Source organism: Austrofundulus limnaeus, unplaced genomic scaffold, assembly GCF_001266775.1.
Source record: "Austrofundulus limnaeus strain Quisiro unplaced genomic scaffold, Austrofundulus_limnaeus-1.0 Scaffold50, whole genome shotgun sequence".
NCBI lineage: Eukaryota > Metazoa > Chordata > Actinopteri > Cyprinodontiformes > Rivulidae > Austrofundulus > Austrofundulus limnaeus.
This window is the reverse complement of record NW_013952452.1, coordinates 296,554-312,728: the sequence shown is the minus strand read 5'-3', so window position 1 is coordinate 312,728 and position 16,175 is coordinate 296,554. Positions and strand designations below refer to the sequence as shown.

The 16,175-nt window shown below is 37.4% G+C and overlaps 1 protein-coding gene across 1 annotated transcript in view; it reads left to right on the top strand.

The window, feature by feature from the left end:
- Positions 1 to 1,091: 1,091 nt before the first annotated feature.
- Positions 1,092 to 16,175, top strand: part of LOC106517548 (contactin-associated protein-like 2) — a gene marked incomplete at both ends in the record, with an annotated part of 175,923 nt that continues 160,839 nt past the window's right edge. The window contains 1 exon segment of the mRNA XM_014008447.1: positions 1,092 to 1,244. Coding sequence (XP_013863901.1) covers positions 1,170 to 1,244 — 75 coding nt within the window.

Sequence of the window (16,175 nt, the reverse complement as noted above, 5' to 3'; positions counted from 1 at the left end):
TAACTTTTACCAAAGTATTTTTGGTAAAATACTTGTACTTTTACTCTAGTAATATTCCTAAAGGAGACTTTAACTTTTACCGAAGTAATTTTTTTGGTAAGATACTTGTAATTTTACTCAAGTATCACTTTGTGTTACTTTATACAACACTGCCTCTGCGTCCGATTTTGACGCGTCAGGTAACCCCCTCACATCAGTTACTGACGAGACGAGAACAAGGAGGAGGGGCTCGTTGTCATATTTTTGAAAAGTGTAGAAAGTGCGTGACAACTGACTGACACAAACCCTAAACGTACCTTCTATTATCCATMCTATCTCTGACCTCACTACCTAAAATTAACCAGTAACCCTGATCCCTGATATTAACCACGGACCCCAACCCAAAGACCCTGTGTGGTGKGTCAATAACTGACAYGATTTGTGATGAGATGGGAGCAAGAATGTGCTATCTATGGAAACCTTTGCAACGGTCCAAAATTTACTTGCATGAGCTGTAGGGACTTGTCACTTGAGTTTTAAACTTGTTCAAGAAAAATTTTGTCCCTTTTTTTTAAATGGTCAGATGTCACAGGTGTCTCAAACACCATTTGGATCAAAATCGCTGAAGCTTTATTTTAACTCCTCGGTGGGAGCTCTCTTTTGATGGGAAACATCCAAATATATTTATAGTCAGTTTGGTTTTTGGCCAAACCTGCACAAAAAATACTCTTAAATTATTTCCGCTCCTTTGCCAGAATCTGTCTTGGAACAAATGCCTGGGTCACTCTGCTGGATGCTGACCATCAATAATATGATGGACTACATCCTTCTAACCATATTCTCTTTAAAAAAATATCATTATAGCAGCATCATGCTGTGTCTTTGCTGCCTTGGGCTCTGAGACTGATGTGACCCGAGCAGAAGCTGTGTTCATTTCCTGCTAGTTAATATATTTATTTATTTATTTATTTAAGCCAGTGCAGAGCCATTGTACCCTACTGTGATGCAGCACATTCAAGAAAGAGAACCCTTGTTGTGACACTCATTAAGAAAATGTTACTGACTCTACAGGTGCTGGAGGATGGTCACCTCTGGACAGTGACCATTACCAGTGGCTACAGGTGGACCTCGGTTCCAGGAAGCAGGTGAGCGCCATAGCAACGCAGGGTCGCTACAGCAGCTCTGACTGGATGACCCAGTACCGCCTCCTCTACAGTGACACAGGAAGGAACTGGAAGCCATATCACCAAGATGGAAACATTTGGGTAAGCTGAACAAAATGTCTGTTACCATATATATCTAAGTGATGACCARTACTGCGCCTTCTTCCCCTGGGCTTTTGTGATTTGTGTCTGAGGTTCTGGGTTCAAATCCCAAATCTTCTTATGTTTCAAACTTTAAAAATTCATTCTAGTGCARTGCTRTTCAACTAAACTGCTCAAAGGGGTCACAGTTACTGCAGGTCAACAGCTTAGGGGCTGGACATCCAGCAATTAAATTTATTATGTAAATAAACCAAGTATTACAAAGATCTGTTACCTTTGAAATAGTTTATTTTGCTGCATTTAATCATGAATACAACATACAGAACCCTATAATAAAATTAGTGATAATAAAACATCAAAAACAAAAGTAGTACATTCTGCCTCATGTTTAACACAAATAATATTTTGACATCTCTGACTTACCAAATTTTTAACACAATTTTATTTTCACTTTCATAGTTTTATCTGTAAATGCTTGTAATTTTAACTGTCTTAGGTGTTCATTGAAATGTTTTTTTAAACCAACTTCTAGCCAAGATTCTGACGTTTCTGTAGATGCCACACATTTCAATGCCACAACGTTTCAATGATATATGTGCATATACATATGAATTATGTTTGTTTGGGATTTGTTTACTGTATTACAGAATTATTACAGTGTATTAATATATTATTCATGTAGAAATGCTTCTCTATATCTACAATTAAACAAGAGCAGCAAAGCTCATCTAGCAGGAAAACTCTGTTTCACAGCGTGGTGCATATAAATATTCATCAGTCTATTAACACACTTTTTACCAAATCTAACTTTCAAGTCAAAGATCTTATTCCAGCACTGATTGTGTCTAGACAGTGAAGCAAAGGCACTTCATTTCTTAGAAGTGTACAGATTTTATCTCATCTCTGGCTGCAATTTCTCCATATTTTATTCCCGACTAAATCACCTCTATCTCTGCACTGTTACTTTAAGGTACTTGAGCGTACAACCTGACAGTCCATGATCATTAGCTAATGGGTTAATAGCTTATGCTGTGTAGCTGAAGACTGCTGGTGATAGCAGATGGGAGATGAAAGGACAAGAATAATTCTGTCATAATTCATACAGCAAGCTTGGAGAAGTTAAATGTGTCAAACAGCTTTACTTCTTTTGCATTTTTATGATTTATTAAAAATTTAAAGATACATATGGAGCTGAAAAGTGCAACACATTTTATATAAGTTCTTGGTTTACTACTGTATGTTTTATTATAACTATTCACCTAGAAATACAACATGAATCTAAGTTATGATTATTAAAAGAGGTTTGAGCCTTCATACACTCAAAAAACATGTTTGATTCACGTAAACAAATTATCTCACCTGGTTCCACTCACTTGAGTAAATGTAAAGCTATTTTTTATTTATTTAAAAGTAGATGTGAAGTAAATGTGTTACATTTATTCAGTTCAGTTGACTGGAACCAGCTGACACAGTTTCAGTAAATCTAACACATCTGTTTTCTGAGTGCAACTGGATCAGTTGTAATTATTGCGAATTTATCTATCAGGTTTTTCAGCAACAGTATGAGACCAAATGTAGTCGTCAGCGTTTGGAATGGATAAATTTTAGTCTTCTTTGGATAAGATTTTAAAAACAGAACCAGCAGTATACAAGTAAACAGTTTCATTTCAGTTTCAGTTTCAATTTTATTCATTTCATTAAAACAAAACAAATAATTTTATATACAATATACAATAAAAAGAAAAATATAAAAAGAACAATGAGAGAAAAAATATCTGCATATCAAAATCACAAATAAAACGAAATGAAAGGCAGCAGAGAGAAGAAAAAATCTTATATCTGCCCCTTTTTCAAGAATAAGTTTATATAACAAAAAAAATCTGTTATTAACAAAACAAAAGAAAAGAACATCTAATCCCTCTAGAACAACAATTTATATAGATACACCTTATAATGTTTTGTATTTCTTAAGCAATCCAGCTTTTATCGTTTTTTTAAATGTACACAGTGATCCTACATTTTTTACATCACTCTCCAAATTATTCCTTGAATTAAAGTATACCGTTCCTTCAAACTAGTTCTGAACTTGGGTTTTACAAATATCTTTGTCCCTTTAAGTTTATAACAACTCTTTCTCTTAGCAAAATTTATTTGGATAATTAAAGGTWATGTGTTTTAAAACTAAACAGGAGACTGTTCTAGAGTTTGACAACGCACAAGTTTTTTTCTTTTTTTGGCTTAAACTGCTGCTAACACTTTAATGCCTAAAGCCAACCAACAGCTGAAAACAAGTACTTATTGATTGCAGGTGAAAAACTAATCTGTATTTCCAAAATAAAAGTAGTCATAAAGTAGTAATAAAAGTTCCGAAAACTAGAAAACTTAACAAAACTACTCCTGTTATCAATTTTTGTAAGTCTCTTTCCACTTAATAAAAACATCATTTTGTATAGATTTTTCCATTATATCAGTTCTAAATTCTAAATAATTATTTATTGTTCACACTYTTGGTCTGTTTTTATCATTTGTAATTGATTAGAGATGTGGTCATTTCTATGCCAGCAATGCTTTTTTCTAGGATCTTGATTAATGATTTATTGTTTTGTTCATATTCAAATTTATTCTTGTTGATTTTGTTTTTTACTTTACTTTAGGTCAAGTCAAATTGTATTGTGAAAGCATATTTATTCACAACCATGGACAACCAATGTGTTTTATTGCCTTTACAATAGATAACTAATAAACAAAATGAACATTAAATACCTAAATTCAATAAAATAAAACCTTAGTAAAGAATTATTTAAATTAATTAAACAATAACAGCTTAGATGAAACTTTGACTAAAATGATTACTTTCTTATTTTGCAAGAGAATTACCAAATTTGTGAGCTGAAGTATCACAGGCCTCTTGCAGGCCTGCAGTTGCATGATTATCCATAAATCTAATCTGTAGTTTCTTCYAGCAGATTTTCACATTGCTTTGCATTCAGTCACATCACAGCTCCATCATCGATCTGGTTTAGTCACGCTTTGAGAACCGGCTGCAGTGACACATATGGATCTTTTAACTGTTAAAAATAAATTAAGTTGTTGTTCCTGTATGCTGCATCATAATTGTTTGGTGGTTATTATTCATTCTGAAGTGTTTCCTCTCTGCCATTAACCCTGATTCATTGCCTCTAATATTTCTGCAAATACTCTAAAACACATTAATCTCTTGGTTGTTTTTGCAACCGCAGCTGACTTTTTTCTCCTCATTYTGCCTAAATGTGTGACACATATATTGCTTTTTAATTTATAGCTGGTCTTATTCAAAATAAAGCTTATGTAAACAAATAGAGAGCCAATCATTCCAGGCTGAGCATATCCCATCAATAATCCATGCAGTAACAAGAAAAAGAAAAGTAGAGGAGTTTTTTTTCCCTCCTCCTCTGGTTTTATGTAGAAGATGCTTTGGAGTAAAAGCAATATTTTTTTAAATGCACACACGCACACGTTGGCACACATCTGCTCTTACTAAAGCTATAGCTGGTGATTAAGATCACCCTCTGCACAACTATAAACCTTTCTGTGAAGTGTGTCTCTGTGTGTAAGGGGTGATAATATTGGAGCAATCAGTGCTATTGATCAAAGGGACTGGTGGGGATGGTGGAGCGCATAAACCAGCTTAATGTTTCTCTGCACACACATTGCCACCATCAGGCCCTGTTTCAGCCCATTCAATCACGTTCGGCTCAATCCCATCCACCACCGAATGAGCCKCACACAGCCATCCCCAGAGAGAAAACCACCTGTCCTGCACTTTTATGCATGAAGGTGCTTTTCAGGAACCTTTTGCAACAAATCACAGTCTGCCGTTACTTCTCACTGATGACTTAACTCCTTCCCAACCAAGCTTAGTCAAAGCAAGAGGGTGGTTGTTATAGTTGCGTGGTTTGCTATAAAGAAAAAAATCTGTGTAAACCAAGCGATTAGAGTAAGTGGMTTTTTAAAGAAAAAAAAGAAAAGCAGTTTGTAGTACCACACTAAAGAGCTCACACTAACTACGTTTACATGGACATAAGTAATCGGATTAAACGGCCATTAGGAACAAAAACGCGTCATGTAAACACCCCATTTGGATTATTCTGACCCGATTCAGCTTGGTCCAAATGAATTTGTAATCGGAATGACATATGTCATATCACAAAAAAAGGAATGACTTATGTGGTTCATGCCAATTAATGATCCGAACAGCGTGCATGTAAACACTTAATCTGATCATTTTATTCTGATTGTGGAAAACTGACCTGACTGCACATGTCTGCTGACTTTCATCCAGCGGTTTCTGCTATTTTGAGGAGGGAGGGGACAGCAGTGCTGATTCCAGGAGCACAGAACTTTTCCTCCCATTCTCTCATTCAGTAAAGAAGGAAGACAAACAGCCTGCGCCGCTTCGCAAAAAAATAAAAATAAAACGTCTGTCCGTCACCTGTAGCTTAACCAGGGAGTAACGTCTCCGCCATTATTAAAACCTATCGCAGGTCCATTCTGAGTGCTCAGAAGCTTTGTTTACGTTCATGATGACAGTAAAACTGTTTCCTGTGTTTCATTTATTTTATTTTATTGATTGATTGATTGATTGATTGATTGATTGATTGATTGATTGGTTGATTGATTGGTGGGTGTCATGGTTGTCAGTTTTCACCTTGGTTTTCCTAGTGTTTCTATGTTCCCCTGTGTGTCCCAGCCCAGCTGCCCTTCATTAGCCTGATTGTCACCCTCGTGTTTCTCACCAGGTGTTTTCAGTTCATTCATTAGTTTTCAGTGTATTTAAGTCCTGTCCTGTCTCAGTCTTGTGTCGGTTCATTGTGTTGTGTTCCCCCTGCTTGTGTGTTCATCGTGAAAACCTGTAAGTTTGAGCTGCCTTAAGAGCAGTTTTTTTGTTACTTAATAAATCTTTTGTTCTATTCTTGGAGCCTGCCTGCACCCTGGGTCTGTTCCTGCTAAATCCTGTCAGTGGGGGGTGTTAGCAACTGCACATTCTGTTCTGAATAAAATCCTGGTGCATGTAAACACACTCATAATCGGATTGTGCCCATGTAAATGATACATTCCGATTACTTAATCCAAATACATTTCAATCCAATCAAAGAATTTTGCACATGTAAACATAGCTAATGACACAACTAAACAACTGATTATTAAAACACCAAGAGGCCAYACGTACCTTAATGCATGTAGTGTTGCAGCAGGAGCTAGGGCAAATCCCATGTACAAAGTTCATACAGATCAGGCATACCACTACAACAGTGACTTCTGTACTGAGTCCTTTTATATGCAATATGCTATGAAAAGCTAAACACAATGAAACCACTTTAATTGTAGGATTAAACACAATGAAACCACTTTAATTTATTTATTTATTTATTTATTTATTCATTCATTTCATTTAGTACAACTAAAAAAATATAAAACAATCTAACACATGTTTTGGTATACTAAAAAATACATCTCAAAGATACATCTGAAGTTTTAAAACAAAATGAAATGAAAGGCAGCAGAAAGAAGAAAAAAATCTTATTTGTAGGATTTCATCAAAATAAAACTCAACTATTGTTTTTTTTTTGTTTGTTTGTTGCTGTGATTCTTTAGAAATAAAGTGGTTTTATTGAAATAGCATGTCTTGAAGGAATACATTTATGGCCCGCTGCCTCGAATGAAAAACCTTAAAAACCAACATATTGAATTTAATCTGTTTGTTCTCAGAGTACGTGTCAGAGATGACTCTCAGCTACTATCATAGTAAATTGTAGCCCAGTGTTCATAAAACTTAGACTTATCCATTCTGTTTTGACTGAGATGAAACCTGTGTCATATTGAATTGGATTGATTTCAAATGTAATCGATATTTTTTAGATGTTTTCAAAATCCATCCAGTGGTTTATGAGACTGTTTGCTAACAGACAACTATATAAATAATTGTCTGCCTATCATGGTGCTGGGTGATAAAACTGTTGACTTGATGCTTTATGAAACCATTACATTGACACAGTGGTGTGAACACAATAATCTGATCTCATGTTCCACTGAAGTTGTCAGAGCACAAAATGTGTAAAGAAGAGAACATCACCATTCTAATCTTCCAAAAAAAGAAAGAAAGAAGTGTTGTTTGTCTTTTCACCCACCTGACTATGATTACACCTCTTTAATTGTTTAAATTTAAAGTACGTGTGAAAAAGAACCATCTATAAAGCAACACTTGTCAGTTATTTTTATTTGTTAAAACGCACTGAATGAACAAAAACAGAGTACAAACTTCTAGCTCGTTCTTTTTATAGAGAGAGAAATAAAAATAAACTGGGATGTGTGAATTGCTTGGTGGTTGGGTAACACAACAAATATAGTGCCCAGTTATATACAGATAAAACTGTTTTCGAGCTTTATTGGGGAAGGCGTAGAAAGTGTGATGAGGCAGTGAGAGGCAATGCACCAACTCCCTCTAACAGGGTTGTGAGTTTCGTTCCTCCCGTTGTGCTATGGTCTGTATATCAACTGAACCTAATGATGTTCAAATAAGCCTGTGCAAAGCCTGCGAGGAGGTCTTATTGCCGGCGTGCAACTGTGCCCTTTGTGTAAGCGCAAACAAATTTGTATGTGTGTTCTCGAGAGGGCAGAGCTGCTAGAGTGTGGTTTGTCAGGTAAATGGATGGTGAAATCTCTACGTCTCGGTGGTACGGACTAATTCAGTTTCAGAATCTGCAGAGCGAGCACTGATCAATCATGCACCTGGATTCAAACACCAGTGGGCTGCATTCTTAATCTCTCCGATGATTATTTCACAAACCTTTATGTCAATGCCGTTGAGCAGCAGAACCAAAGGGACGGGTTCAATCAAGCTTAGATTTAAGAAAACTAATGAGACATTGTGTTACATTAAGCAGTCCCTATAGCAAAAAACACTGGATAGGGGTAACTTTTGTATTTTATAAAAACATGTCTTCAGTTTCCTTGAAATTTAATCTGAACTTTCGATTCAGATGAAAAATTAATGCTGTAGGCATGCATCCTTCATTACTTTCTGAGAGTAAAAATGTTTTATTGTGTTAAATAGTAAGAGAAATAACACAAACCATCATAGATGCTACAAACATTCACATAATATTGTATATTCTGAACATTAATTAGTAATCGCCGTCAATAAGAAAGTTTATATGGCTGATAAAATATTAATAGTTTGGCGGAGGAGAAGGCAGGCAGTTAATTAGTTATCTAATATGCCCTTCTAGCACTGTTGGAACTGAAAAKGTGTAATTTAAAAACAATTGGCATGGCAGCAGTTCTCCTCTGTCTAATTAATATTTAACATCATTTTTCATCTAACAACCTCAACATCTTCATAAAGTAAGGATAAAATGTTCTTGGCTGACTTTTATTAAAGTACAAAAGAACTCTGRAATATGTCAAGTCAACATTGAAATGATGTTGATTCTGCGTAGGTGTAAGTTGGGGCAAAACAAGCTAATAAACTTTGAAGTCGTGCACTTGCTAACAACAGAAGAAAAGAAATGAAAATAAATGAGTCTAAAATAAGTTGCAGCAGCAGTTCTGTAGACGTGGGTGTAAAAGCACACAGTATGGAAGGCAGAACACAAGCAGATGTCGCTTCATCACTTTGGCCAGCTGCATCCTTACCATTGGCCCCTATGTGGAGCTGCTGTCTGGGACATTTATGTGTGGTTATAAAACCAAAGTCTTATGTAAGCTGTGATGTTTAAAGATTGTTCTTCTTGTAGCTTTGCTGTGTCGGTCCCATCCAAAATTGCTATCTGTATTTGTGGGGTGATGGCAGAGGCTATTTAGGTATGGTTTAAAGTTGACTGTCTAAAAATCACAATCAAGCACCAACATTAACTCAGTTCATTACTATTTGTGTATGAACACATCCAGCAATAAAGTCTAAATTACTTGACTTTGACTGGTCAGAGAAGGCAAACTGCTTAAAGCCATAGAGATGATTTTAATAGTTTTTTAAACTGCACTGATAACTTCTCTGTCAGCTCTCTCTTTATTGACTTGATCTGAGCATTTGTCTTTTTTATGCTTCTTCATCTTGGGAAAAAAATGAGTCTAGAAATTAAAATTTGAGAGTGCATCACAAGGAATGATAAATTCAAAATATAAAGAAGATATTTCCCAGGGAGTTATGAAAGTTTCCTTTTATGCAATTTATGTATTTTTTAAGAAAATGGCAAATAGTTTCTCGTGATTATAAACTTTGTGTGCAAAGTGAAAATAATAGCCTTAAAAAGTACAGTGAGAATTTATCAAAGGGTTTTAGATGTTCATTTTATATCAACAACACACATACACTGCTCTAATAACTACTGAAACTTGTTCTTTTTTTTGGATCGCTTGGCCTTAAGGGCAAAATGTATTTTTATAAGCAGCGGCTCTACTCTGTGTCTCTTCCAGATAACTAAACTTCTCACCCTATCTCTAAATGAGAGTTCAGCTACCCTGCAAAGAAAACTCGTTTCAACCACTTGTGCCCATGATCTCTTTCTTTGGTCACTACCCAGAATTTATGACCACAGATGAGGGTAGGAATGTAGACTGGCCAGTAAACAGAGCTTCACATTGGAGCTCATCTCATCTCATCTCATCTCATCTCATCTCATCTCATCTCATCTCATCTCATCTCATCTCTAGTTTGCCTAGAAAGTCCAGTTCATTTGGGGAGGTGTGAACGCGTTTTCGAACTCCAAACCAAAAAAGCAAACTCTAGTCCGTCTGAAAGCTAGGTTTGATTTAAGTGAACTCTGGTGCGGTTTGATTGCATGTGTGAACACCAAGCAGACCAAAGACGGCTCCAAAAACAGGAAGTGGACTACATTGGAGCACATTCTGAGTAATAACAGTAATAAAGTTACTCATGTCTTGTAAATACCTCACTCGATGTCTGTATGAGGTGGACACCATGGCTGTGGAGTTGGATGCGCTCCTACTCAGTGAACGCAGCCTCAAAAGCCGCCTCATATAAAAAACAATATACTCTGCCGTTTCGCCTCATCTTTGACTCAGGCTGAGCCCATTGTTGAAGACTATTTGTTTGATACATTAGCCAAAGACAATAAACTAATCCTACGACTACTAAAGTCTGACTTCCCTCCATGTTTGTTTACATTTTGTGAAGAAGGAAGTTGCGCTCCATGTCTTCTTCTGAGGTTTTCGTGTTGATTCCTGCGGTGGTTCTTGGTGCAGTGCCCCCACAGGTGAGGGGAGGAGCTGGTTGTTCACAGGGATTAGTTCATTTGACAAACTGCAGTGTGAATGTGTATCTCACCAACTGAAAATGTAAACAAAACTTGCAGTTTTGGTCCCCAGTCGAACAGRGTCTACCAGACTATCAGGTGTGAATACGACCTGAAGCCTCTCAACTTGTTAATGTATTTGTTAAAACTGTCACAATGTCCAGACATTAGAATAAGAGACAGATGATCTGTGAAAAATTAAAACACCTCTGGCTTTTCCCAGTGGTCCTACTGTCATTTGCAGAAATACACCGCCTCTGGTCAGAAACACCCAATCAGAGCCAGAAAGATTGTCCCACCAGTGTCAACCACACCCATCTACACTCATGCATACATACTCTCGTTCAGGCTCAGGATTTATTGATGTGCAGAAGGTATGCACATCAGGTGGAGAAACAACCTAATGTTACAGGAAAACTGCCAACTTGTGAGAGTTCTGAATGAACCATACCTGTTCATCCGCCATCAACGGTGGCCCTGCTGTCAGGCTTGTGTGTTCTTAGTGCTGTGGAGGGAGGGCCATAGTGCAAAAGAGAGTAAGTACAAAGGACCTGTAAGGTGTGCTTTTTAAAAATTTCAGGCAAAGTCCACGGTTTTCTTCAAACTCCCTAAAGCAGTTTTAAGTTAGTCCCTTACTGTCAACCCGGAGAAGGCAGTTCACTCTTTTCAAGTTGAGGACCATGGCCTCAGATTTGGAGGTGCTGATCCTCGTCCTAGCTACTTCACACTCAGCTGTGAACTTCTCCAGTGAAAGATTACGGCAAGATGGTACAAAAAGAACCACGTCATCCACAAATAGCAAAGATGGAATCTTGAGGTCATCAAACCGGATTCCTTCAGCTCCCTGCTTGCACCGAGAAATTCCGTTCATAAAAGCTATGAACAGAATCCCATATTCAGAGCACCCCCCCCCCTCCCCATAGATTATCCCAGGGAACACAGTCTAATACCTTCTCCAGGTCCATAAAACACATTGACTGGATGGGCAAATTCCCATGCTCCCTTGAAGACTCTAGTGAAGCTGGTCCAGTGTTCTGATTTTACATGCAACTGTACAAACACAATTTCATGCATTGCATGGCGTTATAAGCAGAAGCAGGCGCTGAGTTTTCACTCCATCACTATTGGTCCCTTGTGAACTCCAAGGAGAGAAGGTGCCAAATGTTCACCGGCTGAGTAACAGCCTCTTAAAAGCCCCCCCCCCCCCCCCCATGTGCATGTATGTGTGAATTCATATGAAAATACTAATGAGGGTGCAATGTTGAAAGGTTTCTTGACTTTTAGTCTTGCACTTTTCTTTTGCTTTTCTTTCTATTTCGCTATAGTAATTATTGAGCTAAAAAGGCAGTGAGTGAAAAAAAAATACATCAGTATGAAATGTTCTTGAATTGTCCATAATACTTCTCTAATAATGTGGAGCAAAGAAAAGAATCCATTTACTGTCGCCACCAAGGCTTTGGTCACCCCTTTTAGTAGGTGAGGGCAGTTAATGAGAGACTAGGCTGACACAAGCTGTATATAATGGGCACAAAGGAAYGTAATAACTTACCGGCTCCTATATAATAACATAAATGATGCTAGAAATGTTCCTTTTATGTGCTGAATTTAGCGTACACAAAAATGTTGTGAAATGTTGTGAAAATGAATCACAATGTTTTTCTTTTTTTTAAGCTCTGAAGGCACATAAACAAGATATAAAATGTACAGAACCTAAAGTGTAATGAAATCAAATCTGCTTGTTTTATATTTTATCCTTTCCATGTGGTTGACATTCTCATTAGGTTACTATCAGAATTAGATCAAATAAAGGGTTATTCATATCCTGCTGCCTATTCATGACTGTGTTGCAGAAACAACAAGTCCACAAGGGAAACCCAGAAAAATGTTTTCATGCTACTTGTATGGGATCCCAATGTGTTTCCAGGCCATAAGGGATGAGTAATCCCTCCAGAGAGTTCTGGATCTACACCAGAGTCTCAGTGGGATGTGCCTTGGAAACTTCTAGAGCAGAGGTCTTCAACTCTGTTCCTCATCACCCACTGTCCTGCATGTTTTAGATATTTCCCTGCTTCAACACACCTAACTGAAATAAACGGGTGATTGACAGGCTTCTTCTAAAAGCGATAACATTCTGAAAGTTTTAAAATTCTGAAAATTTAAGGATTTAAGTCAAGTGTGCTACAGCAGAAATATGCAGGACAGTGGGTCACAACAATAGGAACAGGATTGAAGACCTCTGCTCTAGAGAGATATGTCCAGGAGTTGTACTAATGTGTCACCTTGCATTCGTAGAGATTCAGAAAAGCCGACTCCTATCAAGAGTCGACTCCCCGTTTCTTTTTCCTTATGCTGGCCTTGTGACCAATCACATGTGAGGATATAGGGCACGGGTGGGCAAACTTAGTCCTCGAGGGCCCATGTTTCACTTGTTTCTCTGCTCCCCACGAATTGAATGTGATTAATCGGTTTCTGGAGATCTCGAAAAAGTAATTCAATCACTGAATCAGGTGTGTTGTAGCAGAAAAAAACAAGTAAAACATGCAGGATAGTGGCCATCGAGGACCAGATTGGCCCTACCCCTGATATAGGATCATACTACTATGTGAAAACAGAGAGGAGGGACAAACGTGACAATCAGGTGGAGCATCTGCCCGTTCCCTCAAGGGCCCAGCATATTTGAASCTTTAATAAGAATGACTGTTTTTTTAACAGAACAAATACACAAAATGAGGCAATTGTAAGGGTTCCCATAAAAGCAAGAAATGTGAAAGTGTCTGTGGACACACAAAGAATTCATATTTGATAAATTAAGCTTGAATATGAGACTACATGAGGAAAAGTTTAGAGCCATTTGGGAGTCGAAAAAGACGGCTTTGGGAGCCATTCCAAGAGTCGGCTCTGAAAAAATCTGAACTTCTCATCACTACTAATCAAATGCCCGGACCACCTCAACTGACTCCTTTTGAACAGGAGGAGGAGTGGCTTGGCTCAGAGCCCCACCCTCTGTGGAACTCCTCACCTTCTGTGAGTCTGATCCCAGCCACTCTTTGAAGAAAACTAATTTCAGCTGCTTGCATCTAGGAACTTGTTCTTTCAGTCATGACTAGTCGAAGGTTGGAGTGTAGATGCATGAGTGAATCAAGAGCTTTGTTTTTTTAGCTTATGACTTTTGTCACTTTAACTGACTGAAGCAACAACCTCATTACTGCACATGAGGCTCCAATTCATCAGTCTATCCACTATCACTGAAAATTCACTATCTATTCACTATCACTCCATCTAATCTAGTGATGGATAATCCCACCATCACTCGTGAACAAGACCAGGAGCATTCTACTTGTTTGCAGTTGAGAACTATGTTCTTACACTTACAATGAATTCATATTTTGCATTCATAAAAATCAACCATTAGGATGTGGCGAGTGCTTTTTTTAAAGAAATAACCTGGTAAAAAATATTAATTTAAAAAGTTTCTTGTTTAAATTAATTATTGCTGCAGTTTGTCTTGTGTTTTTGGCACCGTAAATGCACAGAGCCACACAAATGCTAGCACTCACAGGTTTTTTATTTATTTCATTTTTATTTTATTTATTTATTTTTTTGCAGAAACACAAATTTCTCTGTGGCCCCTCTGTTTTGTCCCATACACTTGTCAGTAAAAAACAAAAGAACAGACCAGGCCAAATTGATTTCCCCTGCCTCTTCTGTGAAAACACACACAAACGGGCCCGACTCTGAGCTCATTTGACAAAGAGTCCAGCAGCAACAGGCAAATGCCAGAAAATAGCTTTCACTTGTTGTGGGTCAGTATCTGGGGATCTGTCCACCAGCTTGTCCCTGGCCATCAAAAGAGACACGCACACACAAACAAACAAAAAAATCATACACTCACATACGTCCAGATATACACACACCTGCAACAAAACGACTCTCACAGAGTGTAAAAATACATTTCCAGGAAATGAAAAACGTTCAGCCAGGGAGAATAATTAAATGAGTGGCGAGCAGAAGTGAGGAAGAGCTGTTGAGCWTCCAGATAATGGATGTAAATGTAGGTGTGTGTGTGCGTAAAAGCATGTGTGTCTTGTTGACATGGTGAGTGATGTCTCTGTGTGAAACAGAGCAGACCACAGGGGTGTTCGTTGACCAGCTGTAATAAAGTGATTGGCTTGTTCTGCCCTGAATGACAGCAGCCCAGCTGTAGTGACACACACTCGCTCTGAGCCTCCCTCATTATTTTTGTTTTGCGAGTCAAGATTTCCCTTGCTGTTTTGGCAGCGAAGTAATGGACTTCCAAAATCAATTGACAACTCTTCTTGGTTTTGATTTATGTAAAATGTTCCATACTAACTTTAAAAATAACTATTTTTAAAGCATATACAACATCTCTACCGGTTTTAGGTTCAAGTTTTCAGAGTTATATTCCCACATTTTATGCACACATATCCTCAGGCACTTTTCTCTCTTTGTTGCTAGAAATTACCTCAGCTCTTGATTAAACAAAACATCGGTGTCTAAGCTCCTAGAAAACTCCCAGTCCCCAACCCAAACTGTAACACGTACACATGAAATGCAGTTCCGCATATATTTCCAATTACTCAATGGTTTGCTGGGTAATGATTTGACTTTGGCGTAGATGGAATTAAATGGTTGACTTGTCAGACTTTTGCAAGGTATTTAGCATCTGTTACATTTTTCTCATCTTCATCCTCCTCCTCCTCTTCCCCGTCCTGCTTCCTCCCCTCTTCGTTCTGCATAGTAAWGTCTTTGAATTGAGCTGTTCATTCAGCCAAGCAGAGATAAGTGCAGAGTAGCGGGATGAACACAATAGAGAAAATAAAAAATTGGGAGGTTAGGGAGGGTGGGGGTGGCGATGGAACTTTTTGGAGCAGAAAAAAAAAGGTTTTGTTCTCTTTTTCTTTCTCTTGCTCTCTCTGTCTTTCGTTGAATTGACAAAGGCAAAAGGGGGAAAAAATGTGTGCCGTTGGACAAGACGAAGTCTTCCAGAACTAGTTATCCAAATCCTTTGAAAATATTTACTAGCCACAGTCTAGTTTTATCCTCTGTAATTTTTATTTCCAACCGTGAAATGAGATTGCCAGTAACTTCGTATTTTAAAACTGTAGAATTGCTAAAATGACAAAGTGGCCTTCTTGTGGCTAGGACTCTGTATTTGTCTACTTGTGTACACATTTTAAATTTAGTGTATTTTATGATTCAAAATATAAAACTGCAACAAAGGCATTTGAAAATGGAATGGTAAAGCAGAGATGAGAATTAGAAATTATAGAAGTTTCAGTTTTGGATACCATTTTAAATAAATATGTTGATGATATTTTTGATGTCTTGAAATGAAATTAGAAGTTCCATGGAAACTCATTTGAAGGTTTAATTCCCAGTTCTTTCGATCTGTACGTTACATGTCTTTGTCCCTAAATTACCTCTAGGTATCGACTAATTGTGACTGTAAGTTTAACAGAATAAACACTGGAAAATATTCAGATTTCAAATTAAATTTCCTTATATTAGAAAAAAAGTTTTCTGTTTTCAGTGTTCTTTCTCTGCTATCATATTTATTTGCGTATAATACGAGAAATTTAACCCCAAAAATCATTCATAAAATGGGGGAGTTCTTTGT